This window comes from Citrus sinensis, chromosome 9, assembly GCF_022201045.2.
Source record: "Citrus sinensis cultivar Valencia sweet orange chromosome 9, DVS_A1.0, whole genome shotgun sequence".
Classification (NCBI taxonomy): Eukaryota; Viridiplantae; Streptophyta; class Magnoliopsida; order Sapindales; family Rutaceae; genus Citrus; species Citrus sinensis.
This window is the reverse complement of record NC_068564.1, coordinates 26,699,750-26,714,377: the sequence shown is the minus strand read 5'-3', so window position 1 is coordinate 26,714,377 and position 14,628 is coordinate 26,699,750. Positions and strand designations below refer to the sequence as shown.

At 36.1% G+C, this 14,628-nt stretch overlaps 2 protein-coding genes across 4 annotated transcripts in view; one reads left to right on the top strand and one right to left on the bottom strand.

The window, feature by feature from the left end:
* The window catches only part of LOC102618124 (F-box/FBD/LRR-repeat protein At5g53840-like), a 66,580-nt gene that overhangs the window by 18,024 nt on the left and 33,928 nt on the right, over nt 1-14,628 (top strand). The gene's annotated exons all lie outside the window — the stretch shown is intronic.
* Nucleotides 8,880-11,624, bottom strand: LOC102607230 (uncharacterized). Its single transcript, XM_006495310.2, has one exon. The coding sequence runs from the start codon at nt 11,416-11,418 to the stop codon at nt 9,235-9,237; it is 2,184 nt and encodes a 727-aa protein (XP_006495373.2). The 5' UTR covers nt 11,419-11,624; the 3' UTR covers nt 8,880-9,234.

Here is a 14,628-nt window from a genome sequence, read left to right as displayed (position 1 = left end):
GCATTAGTTACAATGCTTGAAAATGCTATTTGCTCCTTCTCCTCCAATAGATTTAAAGCAAAGCTTTTTGCTTTCATCTTCAACTTGAATACATCTCTACCTTCCACGTATTTGATCAAGCACCATTTGTCTTCAAATATAACTTTGAAGCCTTTTTTAATCAGCTGGCCAACACTAAGCAGGTTCTGGTCAATATTAGGCACATATAGAACATCGGTAATAACTTCAAACATGTTAAGCTTTTTAAAGCCACTTTTCCTTTCCCTTTGGCTGAAATAAATTCACCATTTCCAATTTTTACTTTGGAAATGATTGTTTTATCAAGTTCTTTGAAGAGCTCTTGGTCATTAGTCATGTGGTTTGTGCAGCCACTGTCAATCAACCAGGAATCGTTAGAGCTGTTGCTTGTCACGAAGCATGTTGGGACAAAAAGTTGCTCCTTTTCATGTTGCTTCGAAGAAGTATTTGCATCTTCAGGTTGTTGATACTTACAAATCCGCTCCATGTGTCCAATCTTACCACATTTTCTGCACTTGACACAGGCCTCCACCAACACTTCCTTTGTGAATGGTTTGTCTTTTTGCAGTGTGGGCATGCTAGATAGGTCTCATCCTTGTTCCTATTGTTGTTGTTGCCAATCTTTTTCTTCTTTTTGTTGTTCATGTCTTTACCTACTCTTGAACTTTCTGCCTTTCTTGAAGAGCTCCCTCCATCGTTTCTTCTTTTCTCATCATTCTCCTTTGCTTTGGTGCTTGTAATGCATTTACCAATTCAGCCAAGGATATTCTTGACAAATCCTTAGATTCTTCTAGTGAAGAAATTTTAGACTCATATATTTCAGGCACAGTAACAAGAATTGTTTGCACAATTCGTTCATCAGAGAAGTCCTTACCAAGCAACCTTACCGTATTTACTATACTTTGCAGCTTGTCAGAGTAGTCTTTGATGGTTTCTGTTTCCTTCATTTTCAGCATTTCAAACTCCCTAATCAAGTTGAGTGCCTGCATATTTGTAGTTCTTTCATTGCCCTGGTATTCCTTATTGAGGTATAGTCCCATATACTCTTCGTTGACTCCAAATTCATAATTCTTGTAAAGATAGTGCTTGAAACAACAATGAATAGGCAAGCTTTAGCTTTTGACTTCTTGGTCTTTCTCTCTTTGTGGGTCTTAAGTTGAGCCATTGTAGGATTTGCCGGCAATGGTGGCACATCATAATCTTCCTCTATATCTTCCCAAAGATCTAATGCTTCCAGATAGAATGTCATTTTAACAGACCAGACTTGATAGTTATCACTATAAAAAATTGGTGGTGTAATATGGGAGAAATCAGTTTAAGGTAATTATATTTGTGGTTTTTTGGTTATTGTGTTTTTGCTTTATGTTTAGACTCACACAACTCACAGGTCCTTCAAGAAAAAAAATGCTCTGACACCAATCTGTAGATTTATTGCAGAGAACAAGGCAAAAAATTTATAACAATAAAAGAAAAATATTTGAAAGTAACTAAAGGAAGAGAGATTTTAGTGGAATACAACTATTATTCACTGCAACACTTTTTTATACAAAGCTGGAAAATATAACAGAAAACAAAATATCTTTCTAATATCTAGTCATATCTAACCAAATATTCCTAAAGACTTGGTCTGTTGACCAATTATTGAGCAAATCTGTTACTGAAGCAACTAAGACACGTTTCCAACAAACTTGTTTGTATTATCATACTATCATACTATATTTTTAAGGTCCTTGAACAGAGTTGTATGCAGACACGGATATCTTTCTGTGTTCACGCTCCAGTTTTGTTTGAGGCACTAAAGTTGGGAATTTATTTCATTACCAAACAATATTTATTGAGGACTGAGGAGTTTGCTTTTTGCCCTATTTCCACATTCCCGAGATGGACCAGAGGCTGAACAATCTGTTGCAAAGGGTTGATTATGAAATCCTCGCTGTCACTGTTGTCGCCTTGCCGGATGTGTCGCAATTTAAAACAACAATACTGTCACTGAAATTACAAGTTTTACTGCTGGTCATAAATGCATATGCAAAAAGTTCGAGATAGGCATGACAAGTTTTCTTCATTGCTAACTTTTGTATTCTGAACAACATTCTTATTTTTCTTGGATTTCAATGAGTCTTTAATTGCTAAATTATTTTCCTTAACTGAACCCCTTGTTTGGAGTAAATTAGAATTCGAAGGAAAACCAGGAGAAACAGGGGAATTATCAGATTCCTTCATTGCTACTAGACTCAGCGGTAGCTTTTCAGAAGCAGAAGCATCACTAACTTCCTTCTCTTCTTTCAAAATCGGCATCGATCTTTTTACTCTCTTCAGAGTTAAACCAAGAGCAACAGAGACATTTGCACATCTCTCTTTTGCTTTGAACTCTCTACTGAGCTTTCCTTACTCGTCAGAGATATGCTACGACGAATTAAGGCACCGTATGGCTCCTTCATTCTATCCAATTTCCTTGGTGTTAGATTAATCCAAACGAAGTTCTTTTTTTTTTTATCTGTTTGATCTCTTTGATGTTAGCTTAGACCATGGGAGACTAAAACTTTCCTCATATTGCATCTGCTCTCTTCGGCTTCCCATCAAAGGTAGTGTATCTTCATTCTTTTGCTCCTCTTGATCTGCTTGGTTTAATCCCATAACATGTGAGAATTCATTTCTGTGGCAAAGCCCCATCAGTTGCACTGCAGACGGGATAATGATTGGTTCCACCACTTTAAGTATCGGATGGTAACATCAGCCATAAAGAGCTAAGATGAAACATACAAATTAGCATAACTTATAGGCTCACTGAAATTATTCCATGCAATATATATGACGATTCTCATTTGCCCGAGCAACACAAGCTGGGAGGCCTTGGTCCATTCCAAATTGCATTTCTACCCGATGTGGAAGGTCCTACTCTATGCAGTCAAGACCAACTAGCTTGGAGGTACTCAAGCATCGAGCAAATGACTGAAATTCATCAGACGAATCAGCATCTATGGTTACCGACATTTCCTTTTTTCCACAAAAGTTGGGTAAATTCCAATTTTTCATAGTTTTAATCTGGGGACGCCAATAAAAAATCTGTCCTACTGAATCCACAACTGTCCTCACATTTTCAACTCCACTCGTTATCTTGGCTCCCCATTTAATCAAATTAGGTTTTGGTCTTAAGTCGATGAATCTCTCCCATGCGCATATTTGGACTAAATGAAATGATGAAAGTCTTATAGTCATTACAAAATAGGTATCTGGGTAAGATAAAAAATGATATTTTTTAATGGACGAGTTTATAAACTAAATGACATATGATTTGTGTTCCCATTTGATTATTTTTGTGTATTCAAATTGAAAACTTGCAGCTCAAGCCTTTAGAACTTAGGTTCTTCCTTGTTATATACGCGCGCGCGCGTGTGTATGTTCTAATTTAGGATCCTGTATTTGTTAAAGTTTGGAAAAGCTTTAATAGTGTAATGACAATGAAAGTTATTAAACCATTGATTTAAAAGTGTAGTGGCATTATACTGTTAAATTGCATGGTTTAATAGTTTTTCCAAACTTTAATAGAATCCAAGATTTGGACTAGATACACACATTTTACTAGCTTTCCCAGACTTTGCCAAATTTAAAATCTTGAATTAGAACATTTTTATATTAATTATTATTTTGGGCGTATTTGTATCATGTATTCTCTTTTTTTAATTTTGTAGCTTTAGGGATAATGTTGATATTGTAAATGACAATTTAATCCTACAATGCTGCTCAAGTCAACTTCTGAATCAACAAATTAACCGCACCCTTTTTCAGGTGATTTGACACTCATTTTGTCACCTCTTAGCGTATCCCAGTTATCCTCTATTTTGAACTTCTGAATCATCACCTTATCCCCATGTAAATCCGGAGACTAGTAATTAGTTAAGCTATCCTATAAATATTATTATTTTCTTAAGCTGCTATGTTCATCGTCTTCAAATCTTGGCAAAATAAATATTATTGAAAGTAATAACATCGACTTCTATATTTGCGATATTTAATACATTGTCTGCTTAGAAATCATGTAATTATTATGGCATGGATCAGAAATCTGACAGGAAACCAAATTTACTCCCGAAATTTGAAGAAAATATTCTTCCACATTTTGATTATAAGGGGAGTTGAATTTGACGTACTAGAATCAACTACACCTCTTGTGTAAGATAAATTTTTGTTAAAAAAAATGTGAAAAAAAATTCATTAAATGAATGCACTCCCAATACCATATAGCATTTTCTATTTCAATTGAAAAAGCAATACCTAATTTTATTCTTGAAGGTATTTGCTCCAGAGCTCTAGATTCCCAAAGCTCATTTGCACTAGGGCTCTAAATCCCCAAAGCTCGCTAGCTGCAGAGCTATAGACCACAAAAGCTCACTTGAAGTCATTGATACATATTTGTACGGTTTAAAAAAAGATTGTCATAAACTCTATTCTCTTTCAAATGATAATTAGAACAAGAATTTTAGCTGAAATGCTAGAACTTAAAACAATTTCATGTATCATGTTAAACACGAGTTTATTCAAATCGATGCTTAGCCTGGCCTTTTATAACCAAATCTTGCTGCTTTTAGCTCTTCAACGATCCTCTCAAGCCTGCTAACCCAAGCTTCAAGATCCTCCGGTACTTCACTAGCATAGTTCTCACCATTTCCTTCCGTTACATGGTCCCTCGCTCTACTCTTTACATCTTCTGTATCCGTCACTGAGACAACATCAGTAGATTCATTCTGCATAATAATTTCCCTTGTGTTTTGGATATCATTCTGTTTTTCACTGAACTTCAATGATTCCTTAATAGCCAGGTTATCTTCCTCAGCTGAATCCCTTTTGACTAAATTAGATTTGGGAGGAAAGCCGGGAGGAACATGAGAATTATCTGCTTCTTTCATTAGTCTTAGACTCAATGGTAATATTTGTGAATGGAAACCAATAGAAGCAGATGCATCGCTGAGTTCCTTCTTGATATTTAAAGTCAGTAATGGTGAATTTTCCAGGCCCTTGCAAGAAAAACTAGCATGAATTAAGGAACCATCTCCTTCCTTCATTTTGTCCAATCTTCTAGGCTTTGCATTAACCGTTGTGATGAAGTTCCTTCTCTTTGTTGTTTTTTATCTCTTTGCTGTTATCTTAGGCCACGAGAACCTATCAATTTTCTTCATTGTTTGTACTCTCTCCAGCATCCTCCTAGAACCTGCAAAACTTCTTTTCACTCTTTTTGATCTCTTTGGATTTATCTCAGAAGTACTGAAAATATGCAGCCGAGGCAGAACAGCCCTACTCGCAACTTGTAGACGCGACAACGATTGCTTCCACCAGTCTAAGTATCGAGTTGTAACATCAGCTTCATAAAGCCTTGAAGGGACATACAGTTTTGCATAACTAATCGGCTTACAGTAATCACTCCATGCTACACACGGTGTCTTGTTGGCTCGGTCAACCAAAGCTGGAAGGTCTTGGTCCATTCCGAATTGCATTGCTACTCGATGTGGATGGTATTGCTCTACGCAATCAAGACCAACTAGCTCAGAAACCCTCAAGATCTGAGTCAATGACCATAATTCTTGAGACAAACCAGCATCAACAGCAACCCACATTTCCCTTTCTCCATAAAACTCAGGCAGCTTCCAGTTTCTTAAAATTTTGGCATAGGGACGCCAATCAAAATTCTCTTTGGCTGAATCTAAAACTCTCCTCACATTCTCAAATCTACTCATTTTATTGTGCCACTGGGCAAATCTTGGCTCACCACTGTTGATCAAATTAGGCTTTGGTCTCAAGTCAATAAACCTCTCCCAAGCCCAAATTTGGACTAACTGAAACGGTGACCGTAGAGTAACTGATAGCTTACTGTCATCATCCTCCCAATGGTCTATCTCAATCAAAGCAACAATATTTTCTTTCAACAAATTCAAATCTCTATAAATGCTAGCAAGAAGAGCGGGTGCAAGTGCAATTCTAGTCCCTCTAGCTAAATGAACAGCAAGTGGAAAAATAGATTTGACCACTATACAAAAAGAGGATGGAAAAACATACCTTGACAACCACAAGGCAAGAAATGCTTCGTGTTCAATTTTGCTTCCGCTGTCCATGAATTCATTCATCCACGCGCTGTGTTCTGCCTTCCCATGTGTACTCCTATCGAGTTTCTTTCTCACTTGGTTCAACTTCTTTTCTATTTCCTTCAACTCATCGGTTTGGAGAGGCCTAAAAACAGGGGAACCCAACACAGAGTACCCTGGAATCATCATATCCTCTAATGTAATAGTTGCTTCACCCCATGGGAAAATGAAACTTTTGGTCTCAGGACACCATTTCTCCGCAAGACCAAGAACCAAATCATTGTTTTTTCGTATTGCATACTTGGAGTTCAGGATGGCTTCATGTATGCCAGCTTTCTTCCACGTAGATTCATGCAAAGCTGCCATCTTGCCAACCCATGCTTGCCACTTTCTTTGGGGTAACCTCCATCCATGAAATTTCACATCTAAAGGCCAATTTCTAGGCGCAAAAGTTTTTGGTATTGTGTTAAGACAATGAGAAGGAAGCTCAAAGACTGGGCCATGAATAGAGTTTATGTTGTGTTTGAGAAAATGGGCTACTCTCTCCGTAGGGTTTCCACCACCAGTTAATGAAACCATCATCTCTTCTCTCACTTCAAAACCGTCATCTAATGGTTCCTCCATTGTTTTAAAATCAAGAACAATGCTTTAGAATAAATGGATTTCTGAGTTTTCTCACTTTTGTGTTTCCACCTCTGCTTGGTCTCTGACAAAGCTTTGGGCGGTAGCAGTCTATTGGCTGTGTTGTAGTATGTTCAGAGAGTGTAGACACCGACCTATTTTTGCAAGTTCTTAAAATGGTGAATTTTTAAAAACAAATTAAAAGGGTGAATTTTCTATTAAAAACAAAACAGTGAGTGTGTTACAACAAATTAATCCACCTATTATTTGATAAACTTTTTTTTTAGGATTCCATTTTAACATTATTTATTAAGGTTTTCAAATTTCATGTTACATTTTTAAAGTTCTTGAAAGAGGTAAAATATTTTACACAATTTAGAAATTTTTTAATGAAAAATTTTGAATGTATGATGAGAGACTGTGAAAAGAAATGAACTGGTACAGTTGTACTGATCTGTTGTGCATATAATAGCCGTAAGCTTTTGAGGACATTTAGATATCAATATAACATGAAATCAAACGTTGGTCTCAAGTCACCTTTCGAGTCCAAAAACGGCACCATTTTACAACTGATTTACACTCATTTTATCACCGCACAAAAACCATAACCGTAAAAAAGAACTTATGAGTATTTGGCAGGTATTATTATGTAAGACTTAGGTGGCGTTTGTTTTTTTGTCTGAAATCTGAATAGACTTGAATTAGTCTGAATTCTGAATAGATCTGAATGTTTAAATCTGAATAATATGTTTGTTTTTTTGTCTGAATCTCAAAAAATAAGTATTAAGTTGTTTTTTTTTTCAACTTAAAAAGCTAAAAATATGTACTTTTACATTTGTATTCTTATTAAATTTGAATGTCAAATAAATAATATATTAAATACCACAATATTTTAACATTTATAAGTAAAACTATATTCAAGTGAATACATAATTATTTTGAAATTTTAATATATAAAATACCATAAATTTTAAATTTTATCGTATATAATATAAGAAAGAAAAAACATGGATATTTTTATGTGGGGTAAATGTCTATGGGTGAGTTTGGGATAGACATAAAAAATAAATTATAAAGTAAGGATATTTTTGACATTAGTAAGTAATTGACTTAACTCATATTTCTCCATTAAGTAAAAAGCCTAAAAAATTGGCTTATTTTATTAAGTCAAAATTATCTAAAAAGTCTCATTAAGTTATAAAAACAAACACCTCTAATTAACTTAATTAATTAAGTTAAGTCACTTTAAGTCATTAAGTTAAAAAACAAACGCCACCTTAGTATATGAATTTTTATTTAAAATGACTAATAAAAAAATAAAAAAACAGCTGACTCACCCCAGCAGTGCTAAACGAGATTTTGGTCAATTGATCCAGAAATTTGAGCTGCAAGATTATTGATGGAAATCTTGGTATAGTATTGAGGGTGGTAGCATCAAATATTCCAATAAAAAAACACTAATATTATATTTGTAATTATTTAGTTAATATACAGTCATCTTAGAGATAATTTTTTTTTTTTTTAGAGATTGTGAAGTCACATATCTCAATACTAGCTATCCCCCATTTTCGTGTTCTTTTAATGCATTTATTTACCGATACAATGAAAAAAAAAATTAAGGATGCTCTCCTCATCTTAACTTGCCTTAGTTTTTCAAGATTTATTGTCGTGTGCACATTGTTCACACCCTTTAATTTATTACCAGGCACATTTATGTATTTGCTAAGGAAGCTATCCTGTTAGATTTACTAATTAGGTACCAACGAAAATAACAAACATAACCAGAAGAAGAGCAAATGAAGTTCACCAAGTTCTGCGTTTCAATACTTTCAAAGTCATTTAATAATGTTTGTAGAACTTTCACTATAGACATACGGCAACAATTAGTTAGACTAAAAATAATAATTCTTTCTTCCTTTTTTTTTTAATTTCTTGTAGAAGCAACAATCCTGCAGGTTATCAATGCAGCATAAGCATACAATCTACACTTTTGAATTTGATATAACCACCATGGTTTTTCAAAATAAACACACAGATGTTATAACATCATTTATTTGTTATATGATTGACATGGTATCTCTAATGTATTCTAGAATTTATTCTATAAAAGATGTTGATGTTTCTGAGGCAGAAATCAAAATGCAGAAAAGCCAAAATCATGTATCATCAGTAACTCAAATGTCTCATAACAGTCAGAAATTTTTAACCATACAGCAGTCTAACTGACAATTTTCATCGTCAATAACGCATACAATAAGAAGAGAACTTGATAATTTTCTAAATGTGGCTTACATGCATCACATGTTACTTCGTGTGAAACATCTGTGTTCATATAGAAAGCAAGAGTAAAGGCTACCAGGTTCGCTTGAGGTAAAGGTTTTGATGTACAATTGCTGTTTTCCTAAGATCAACAAGTCATGAGGCAGTTTCAAATTGGTAAAAGCTGAATCTAATATGTGTGGCTAAAGTGCTGGAACTAACACAATTTCGTATACCTGAATGACAAACATGATTGTGCTCAGACTGGCATTTTATGACCAAATCTTGCTGCCTTTAGTTCTGCAACAATCCTCTCAAGCCTACCAACCCAAGCTTCGAGCTCATCAGGTACCATACTAACAAAGTTCTTACCTTCACCGTTGCTGCACTCATTCTTTGACATATCACGAGGAAGAAACATTTCTCCACTCTCAGTCAAATCTTCCCTAACATTCTCTGATCCACCATTAGCAGGTTCATTCTGCATAACCTTTTCTGCTGGCTCAGTAATTTTAACAGCCTCTTTATCTGCAATTAAGGAGGGAAGAGTTTGGGATTGACTTGAAGAATTTTCTCCATTACTAATCTTCATATTCTGAAAATCATTCTGTTTTTTGCTGGATACCATTGATTCTGTAATGGCTAGATTATTTTCTTTAGCTGAATCTCTTGATCGAACTAAATTAGATTTGGGAGGAAAACCAGGAGGAACTGGGGAATTATCAGCTTCTTTCATTAATATTAGCTTCAGTGGCAGCATTTTTAAAGGAAACTCAGAAGAAGCATATGCATCACTATCTTCCTTCTTGTCTTCTGTAGTGTACACTGATTTTTTCGCTCTTTTAGTGGCATTGGTACTTCTCTTCTGATTTGAAGTCTCCAATGAATTATCCAAATCATTAGTTCCATCCAATCTCCTTGGCGTTATCTTGGTCCTCGCAACGAATTTCCTTTTCTTTGTTTGTTTCAATTTCTTTGATCTCTTTTGTGCTGTCTCAGAACTTGTTAGAATTCTTTTCTGTGCCAAAGCATCATCATTTTCACCTTGGAGACCCAAAAGTGATTGCTTCCAACTCTCCAAATATTGGGTGGTAACACCAGCCTCATAAAGCCGGGATGGCACATACAAATCTGCATAACTGATAGGCTTATTGTAAACACACCATCCTATATAAGGACTATCATTTGCCCGCGGAACAAAAGCTGGAAGGTCTTGGTCCATCCCAAATTGCATTGCTACTCTATGCGGAAGGTACTGCTCTATACAGTCAATGCCAACCAACTCAGAAAACCTCAAGCATCGGGCAAATGATTGTAATTCTTGAGACAAATGAGTATCAAGCGATACCCTCATTTCCTTTTCTCCATAAAACACAGGCAACTTCCAGTTATTTAGAGTTTTGGCATAGGGACGCCAATCAAAACACTCTTGGGATAAATCAAAAACAGTCCTCACATTCTCAACTCTGATCATTAATTTGTGCCAAAGAGCAAATCTTGGCTCACCGTTTTTTATCAAATTAGGATTTGGTCTCAATTTTACAAATCTCTCCCATGCCCAAACCTGGACGAACTGAAACGGTGAACGTATAATCATTTTTAATGCACTATATTCATCTTCACAACCGACTAACTTGGTTAAGGCAACAATCTTCTCTTTCAACAAACTTAAATCTCTATAAAGGCTAGCAAGAATAGCCGGTGCAAGGGCAATTCTAGTCCCCCTAGCTAGATGTACAGCAATAGGAAACACAGATTTGACAATTAGACAATAGGAGCGAGGAAAAACAAACCTTGATAACCACAAGACAAGAAATGCCTCGTGTTCAATATCGCTCCCACTGTCCATGAATTTATTCATCCACGCATAATGCTCTGCTCTCCTAGATGCACTTCTGATGTATTCCTTTTCCACTTGGCTTAATTTCTCTTCTACCGCCTTCAGCTCGTCTGTTTCAAGTGGGCTAAAAACAGGGGAACCCAAAACAGAGTACCCTGAAACCATCACATCTTCCAATGTAACAGTTGCCTCACCCCAAGGAAAAATGAAACTGTTAGTCTCGGGACACCATTTCTCCGCAAGGCCAAGAACCAGATCAGTGTTTCTCTTGATTTCGTACGTTGAACTCAAAATTGCTTCATGTATGCCGGCTTTCTTCCATGTGGATTCATGCAAAGCAGCCATCTTTCTAACCCATGTTACCCACTTTTTTTGAGGTGAATTCCATCCGGGAAATTTCACAACCAAAGGCCATTTTTTGGGCTCAAAGGCGGCGGGCACAGAGGAAAGAGAGTGTGAAGGGAGCTCAAAAAGTTTCCCTTCAATGGAGTTTGTCGAAGGTTTGAGAAAATGGGCTAGTCTCTTTGTAGGCTTGGCACAATCACTTGGTGAAACCATGAGCTCCTCTCTAATTTCAAAACCAATGTCGGTTGATAAATCCATTGCCGAAATTCCCAAATGATGTGTTTGCAAACAATGGGCTTGTGGGTTGTGTTTGTTTATAGCTTTTGCAAAAGGGAGAATGTGAGGAAACTTTGCATCACAGATTTTGGTCAACAATTTGGCTTTCCAAGAAATATATATAGAGTTGGAAATTGAAGAAGGGACTGCGGCAGCATTTGTGAGTGGTTGAATTCTTTTTCAGAAAGAAAATAACCAGCGATCAGAGGAACTGCCCTTACATAGTACTAACATCTGTCATCACGCTCACGCCTATAAGTTGGTTATTCTGCAATAGGTTAATTATCACATGGTGCCCCTGAGGTTTTGAGAATCATAGTGCCGACTGTCTAATGTCTATCAACTTTATAGAAGAATTTTGGGCATTAAGTTCTTCAATAGCAATGAAAATAAATATTAAATTCAACGGAAATCTGGGTTAGGACCCCTAAAATTATTTGATTGAAATCAACCTTTCCCTTTTTATAATTGTGTATTAATTTGTTTACAACATTGAAACTAATTATCTTAAAAGGCTCTAATTTAAGTGTTGGGTTGGTGGACACTAGGAAGACAAAGAGAGAAAAACTTCTTTTGGTGTTCATTGTTACCTTTTTTTCTTGTGGGAGAATTATGTTGAGTTGTTATTACAGTGAAACTTAGTCAAAATAGAGACACATTGGGGATTGTTGAGATTTTGTTGAGGTGAACTTTCAGTTGGATTCTAGTAAAGTCATGTGTAGAGAACTACATATGTAAACATTTCAAGATGGTACTTGAAAGTTGAAATGAGAATAATTAGGAATTGCCCATGACAGGTTTGATGAAATAAGTTTGAGAAAAATGAGGACATAATACATGTAATAAGCACACCATACGTCATTTGTGCATCTGTCTAATAACATTTTGATACACACCCATTTTAATTGACCAATCATAATACAAGGTGATATTTTATTTAAAAATGCATGGAGTACATTTGTTGGGAATTTCCACTAGTTTATCTCACATAAATCTCAAAAGAAAAAGTGTAAATTATTTTCTAATTCAATAATTAGCCATTGCTTTCATTTTATATTACAGTTGTAATAGTCTTTTTGCTAGATTTTGTTAAAGGATGCAAGTTGTTTAATAAATAGTTTCAAGATTCAAGGTGAGTGCCTAGTACATTTGAGTGAAAGATAATCTAAGTGATAAATTGTCAAACCTCGGGGGAAATATGAGATAATTTTCCTTCTCCATATTTCATTTCATTTTTTCAAATTTTTCCCCCTTAAAACCTCTTTATTGTCAGGATTCTTTACTTTCCCGGTCAACCCCGTTTCTAAATGTAGTACTAGAAAAAGATTTGAGCCTCCCCACTAGCCTGTGGGCCATATATGTTCTTTCTTTGCTTCAATTATGCAACAGAATGGATCAAACTACTGCATCCCAGCCACTGAGCCAACCTTGTTTTGTTTTGCATTAAAATAAATGCATTGACCATAATATGTTGTGGTCATCAATGCAGGTACCATTGCACAGACCCAAACTTGCCGTCGCACTGATCAAAAGCTTTTTATCAGGAGGCTCAACGCCAAGCTTGGAACAAGTCAGCAGCATAAGTAACTCCTCAGGTGTCCCTTCTCACATGATCAGTGCTGCAAGTATCACTTAGCAGGAATATAAAGTAACACACAAGTGAGATCTCAGCTTGATGGAAATTCTTATGAACATTGATTTAGGATTCATGCTTGGAAAAGCCATCGCTAGAATTGCTATTTGTGAGCTGATGATCAGTTCAATTCTGCAAACAATTTTTGAGACCATGATGAAGGTTGAGAATTTCTTGTTTTTTCAATTCTCAGGGTCTATTAAGTCTTTCTCTTAAAGGCATAATGAAAGGTGAGACAAGGATACATGTACTTGAACAATGCTATCAATAATTGTTGCTGAAAGTTATTACAGCAGTATGATACAAGGATTCAATACATCATTTTCTCAAGAAATGGAAATCCGTGTCTAACTTGAAGGGAATTTGCTGTCAAATGATAAACATACGGCTGGTTATAACTCCACCATATACATATAATCTACAGCTAGTTCCCCTATAAGAAACCAGTGGTTAAAGAGCCAAAATTTGAAATAGGAGAAGCAAAAGCATGTATGTATATCATCAGCAGCTCAATTTTAGGCAGAGGGAGCATTTCAACTGAGAAATTCAGACATTGATCTCAGATACACAAAGGAGAATACTCGGCTGAATCTAAATTTGCAAATAACACACACATTATGTGTGGCTGCTTAGGAAACATAAGTGACGTGCTGAACATCAAATTTCTTCAGCAAATATTACAAAACCACAGTACTTATCAGATTTCATAGCGGTTAAGGCTATTCTGCACAGTTGTTAATTCGTCATCATCCAAAGCAAAATGGCAGTGGCCGAATCTGACATGTGTAGCTAAAGTTGTAAAACTATATAAATAGAAGATGAGTGAACGCTGATACTAAAGCTGGCCTGTATGTCCAAATCTTTTGGCTTTTAGCTTTGCAACGATCCTCTCAAGCCTACTAACCCACTCTTCAAGATGCAATTCAGGTCTCTCACTTATCTCATTGTCATTAATGTTGCCATCTCTATCACCACCCTGCATCCTCACCAAATCATGAGCTGAATTAACCAATTGAATCTCAGTTGAATCTTCAATAGATATTTCTGATGGTTCATTCCATCTACTCTTTTCCACCAATTCTGTCTGCAACTGTGGTTCAAAAACTCTAACAACTTCACACACGGCAGTTGAAGAAAGAGTGTCAGATTGACTCGGCCAACTTTCAGCACTACTGACCTCTTCATTCCAGAAACCATCATGCTTCTTCCTAGACCTGAGAAGTTCTCCAATGGTCAGATTATCTTCACTAGTGGAATCACTTGCCGCCAACAAATTAGATTTGGGAGGAAAGCCAGGAGGAACAGGTGCGTCATTAGCTTCCTTCTTCACTTCTAGACTCAGTGATAGCCTTTTTGAATGTAACTCGGCAGAGGCAGATCCACCACTAACCCTTTTCTTTTCTTTTGAAAACTCAAGTAATTTTTTATCTTTCTTCACAGGACACCCCAGAGGAGAAGAGGAATCAGCATCATTGATATTCATTTTTGATGTCTCTGGTGATCTTTCCAAGCTCTTCACAGAAAAATGAGGGCTAGTAGGGACAGCATCCCCTTTACTC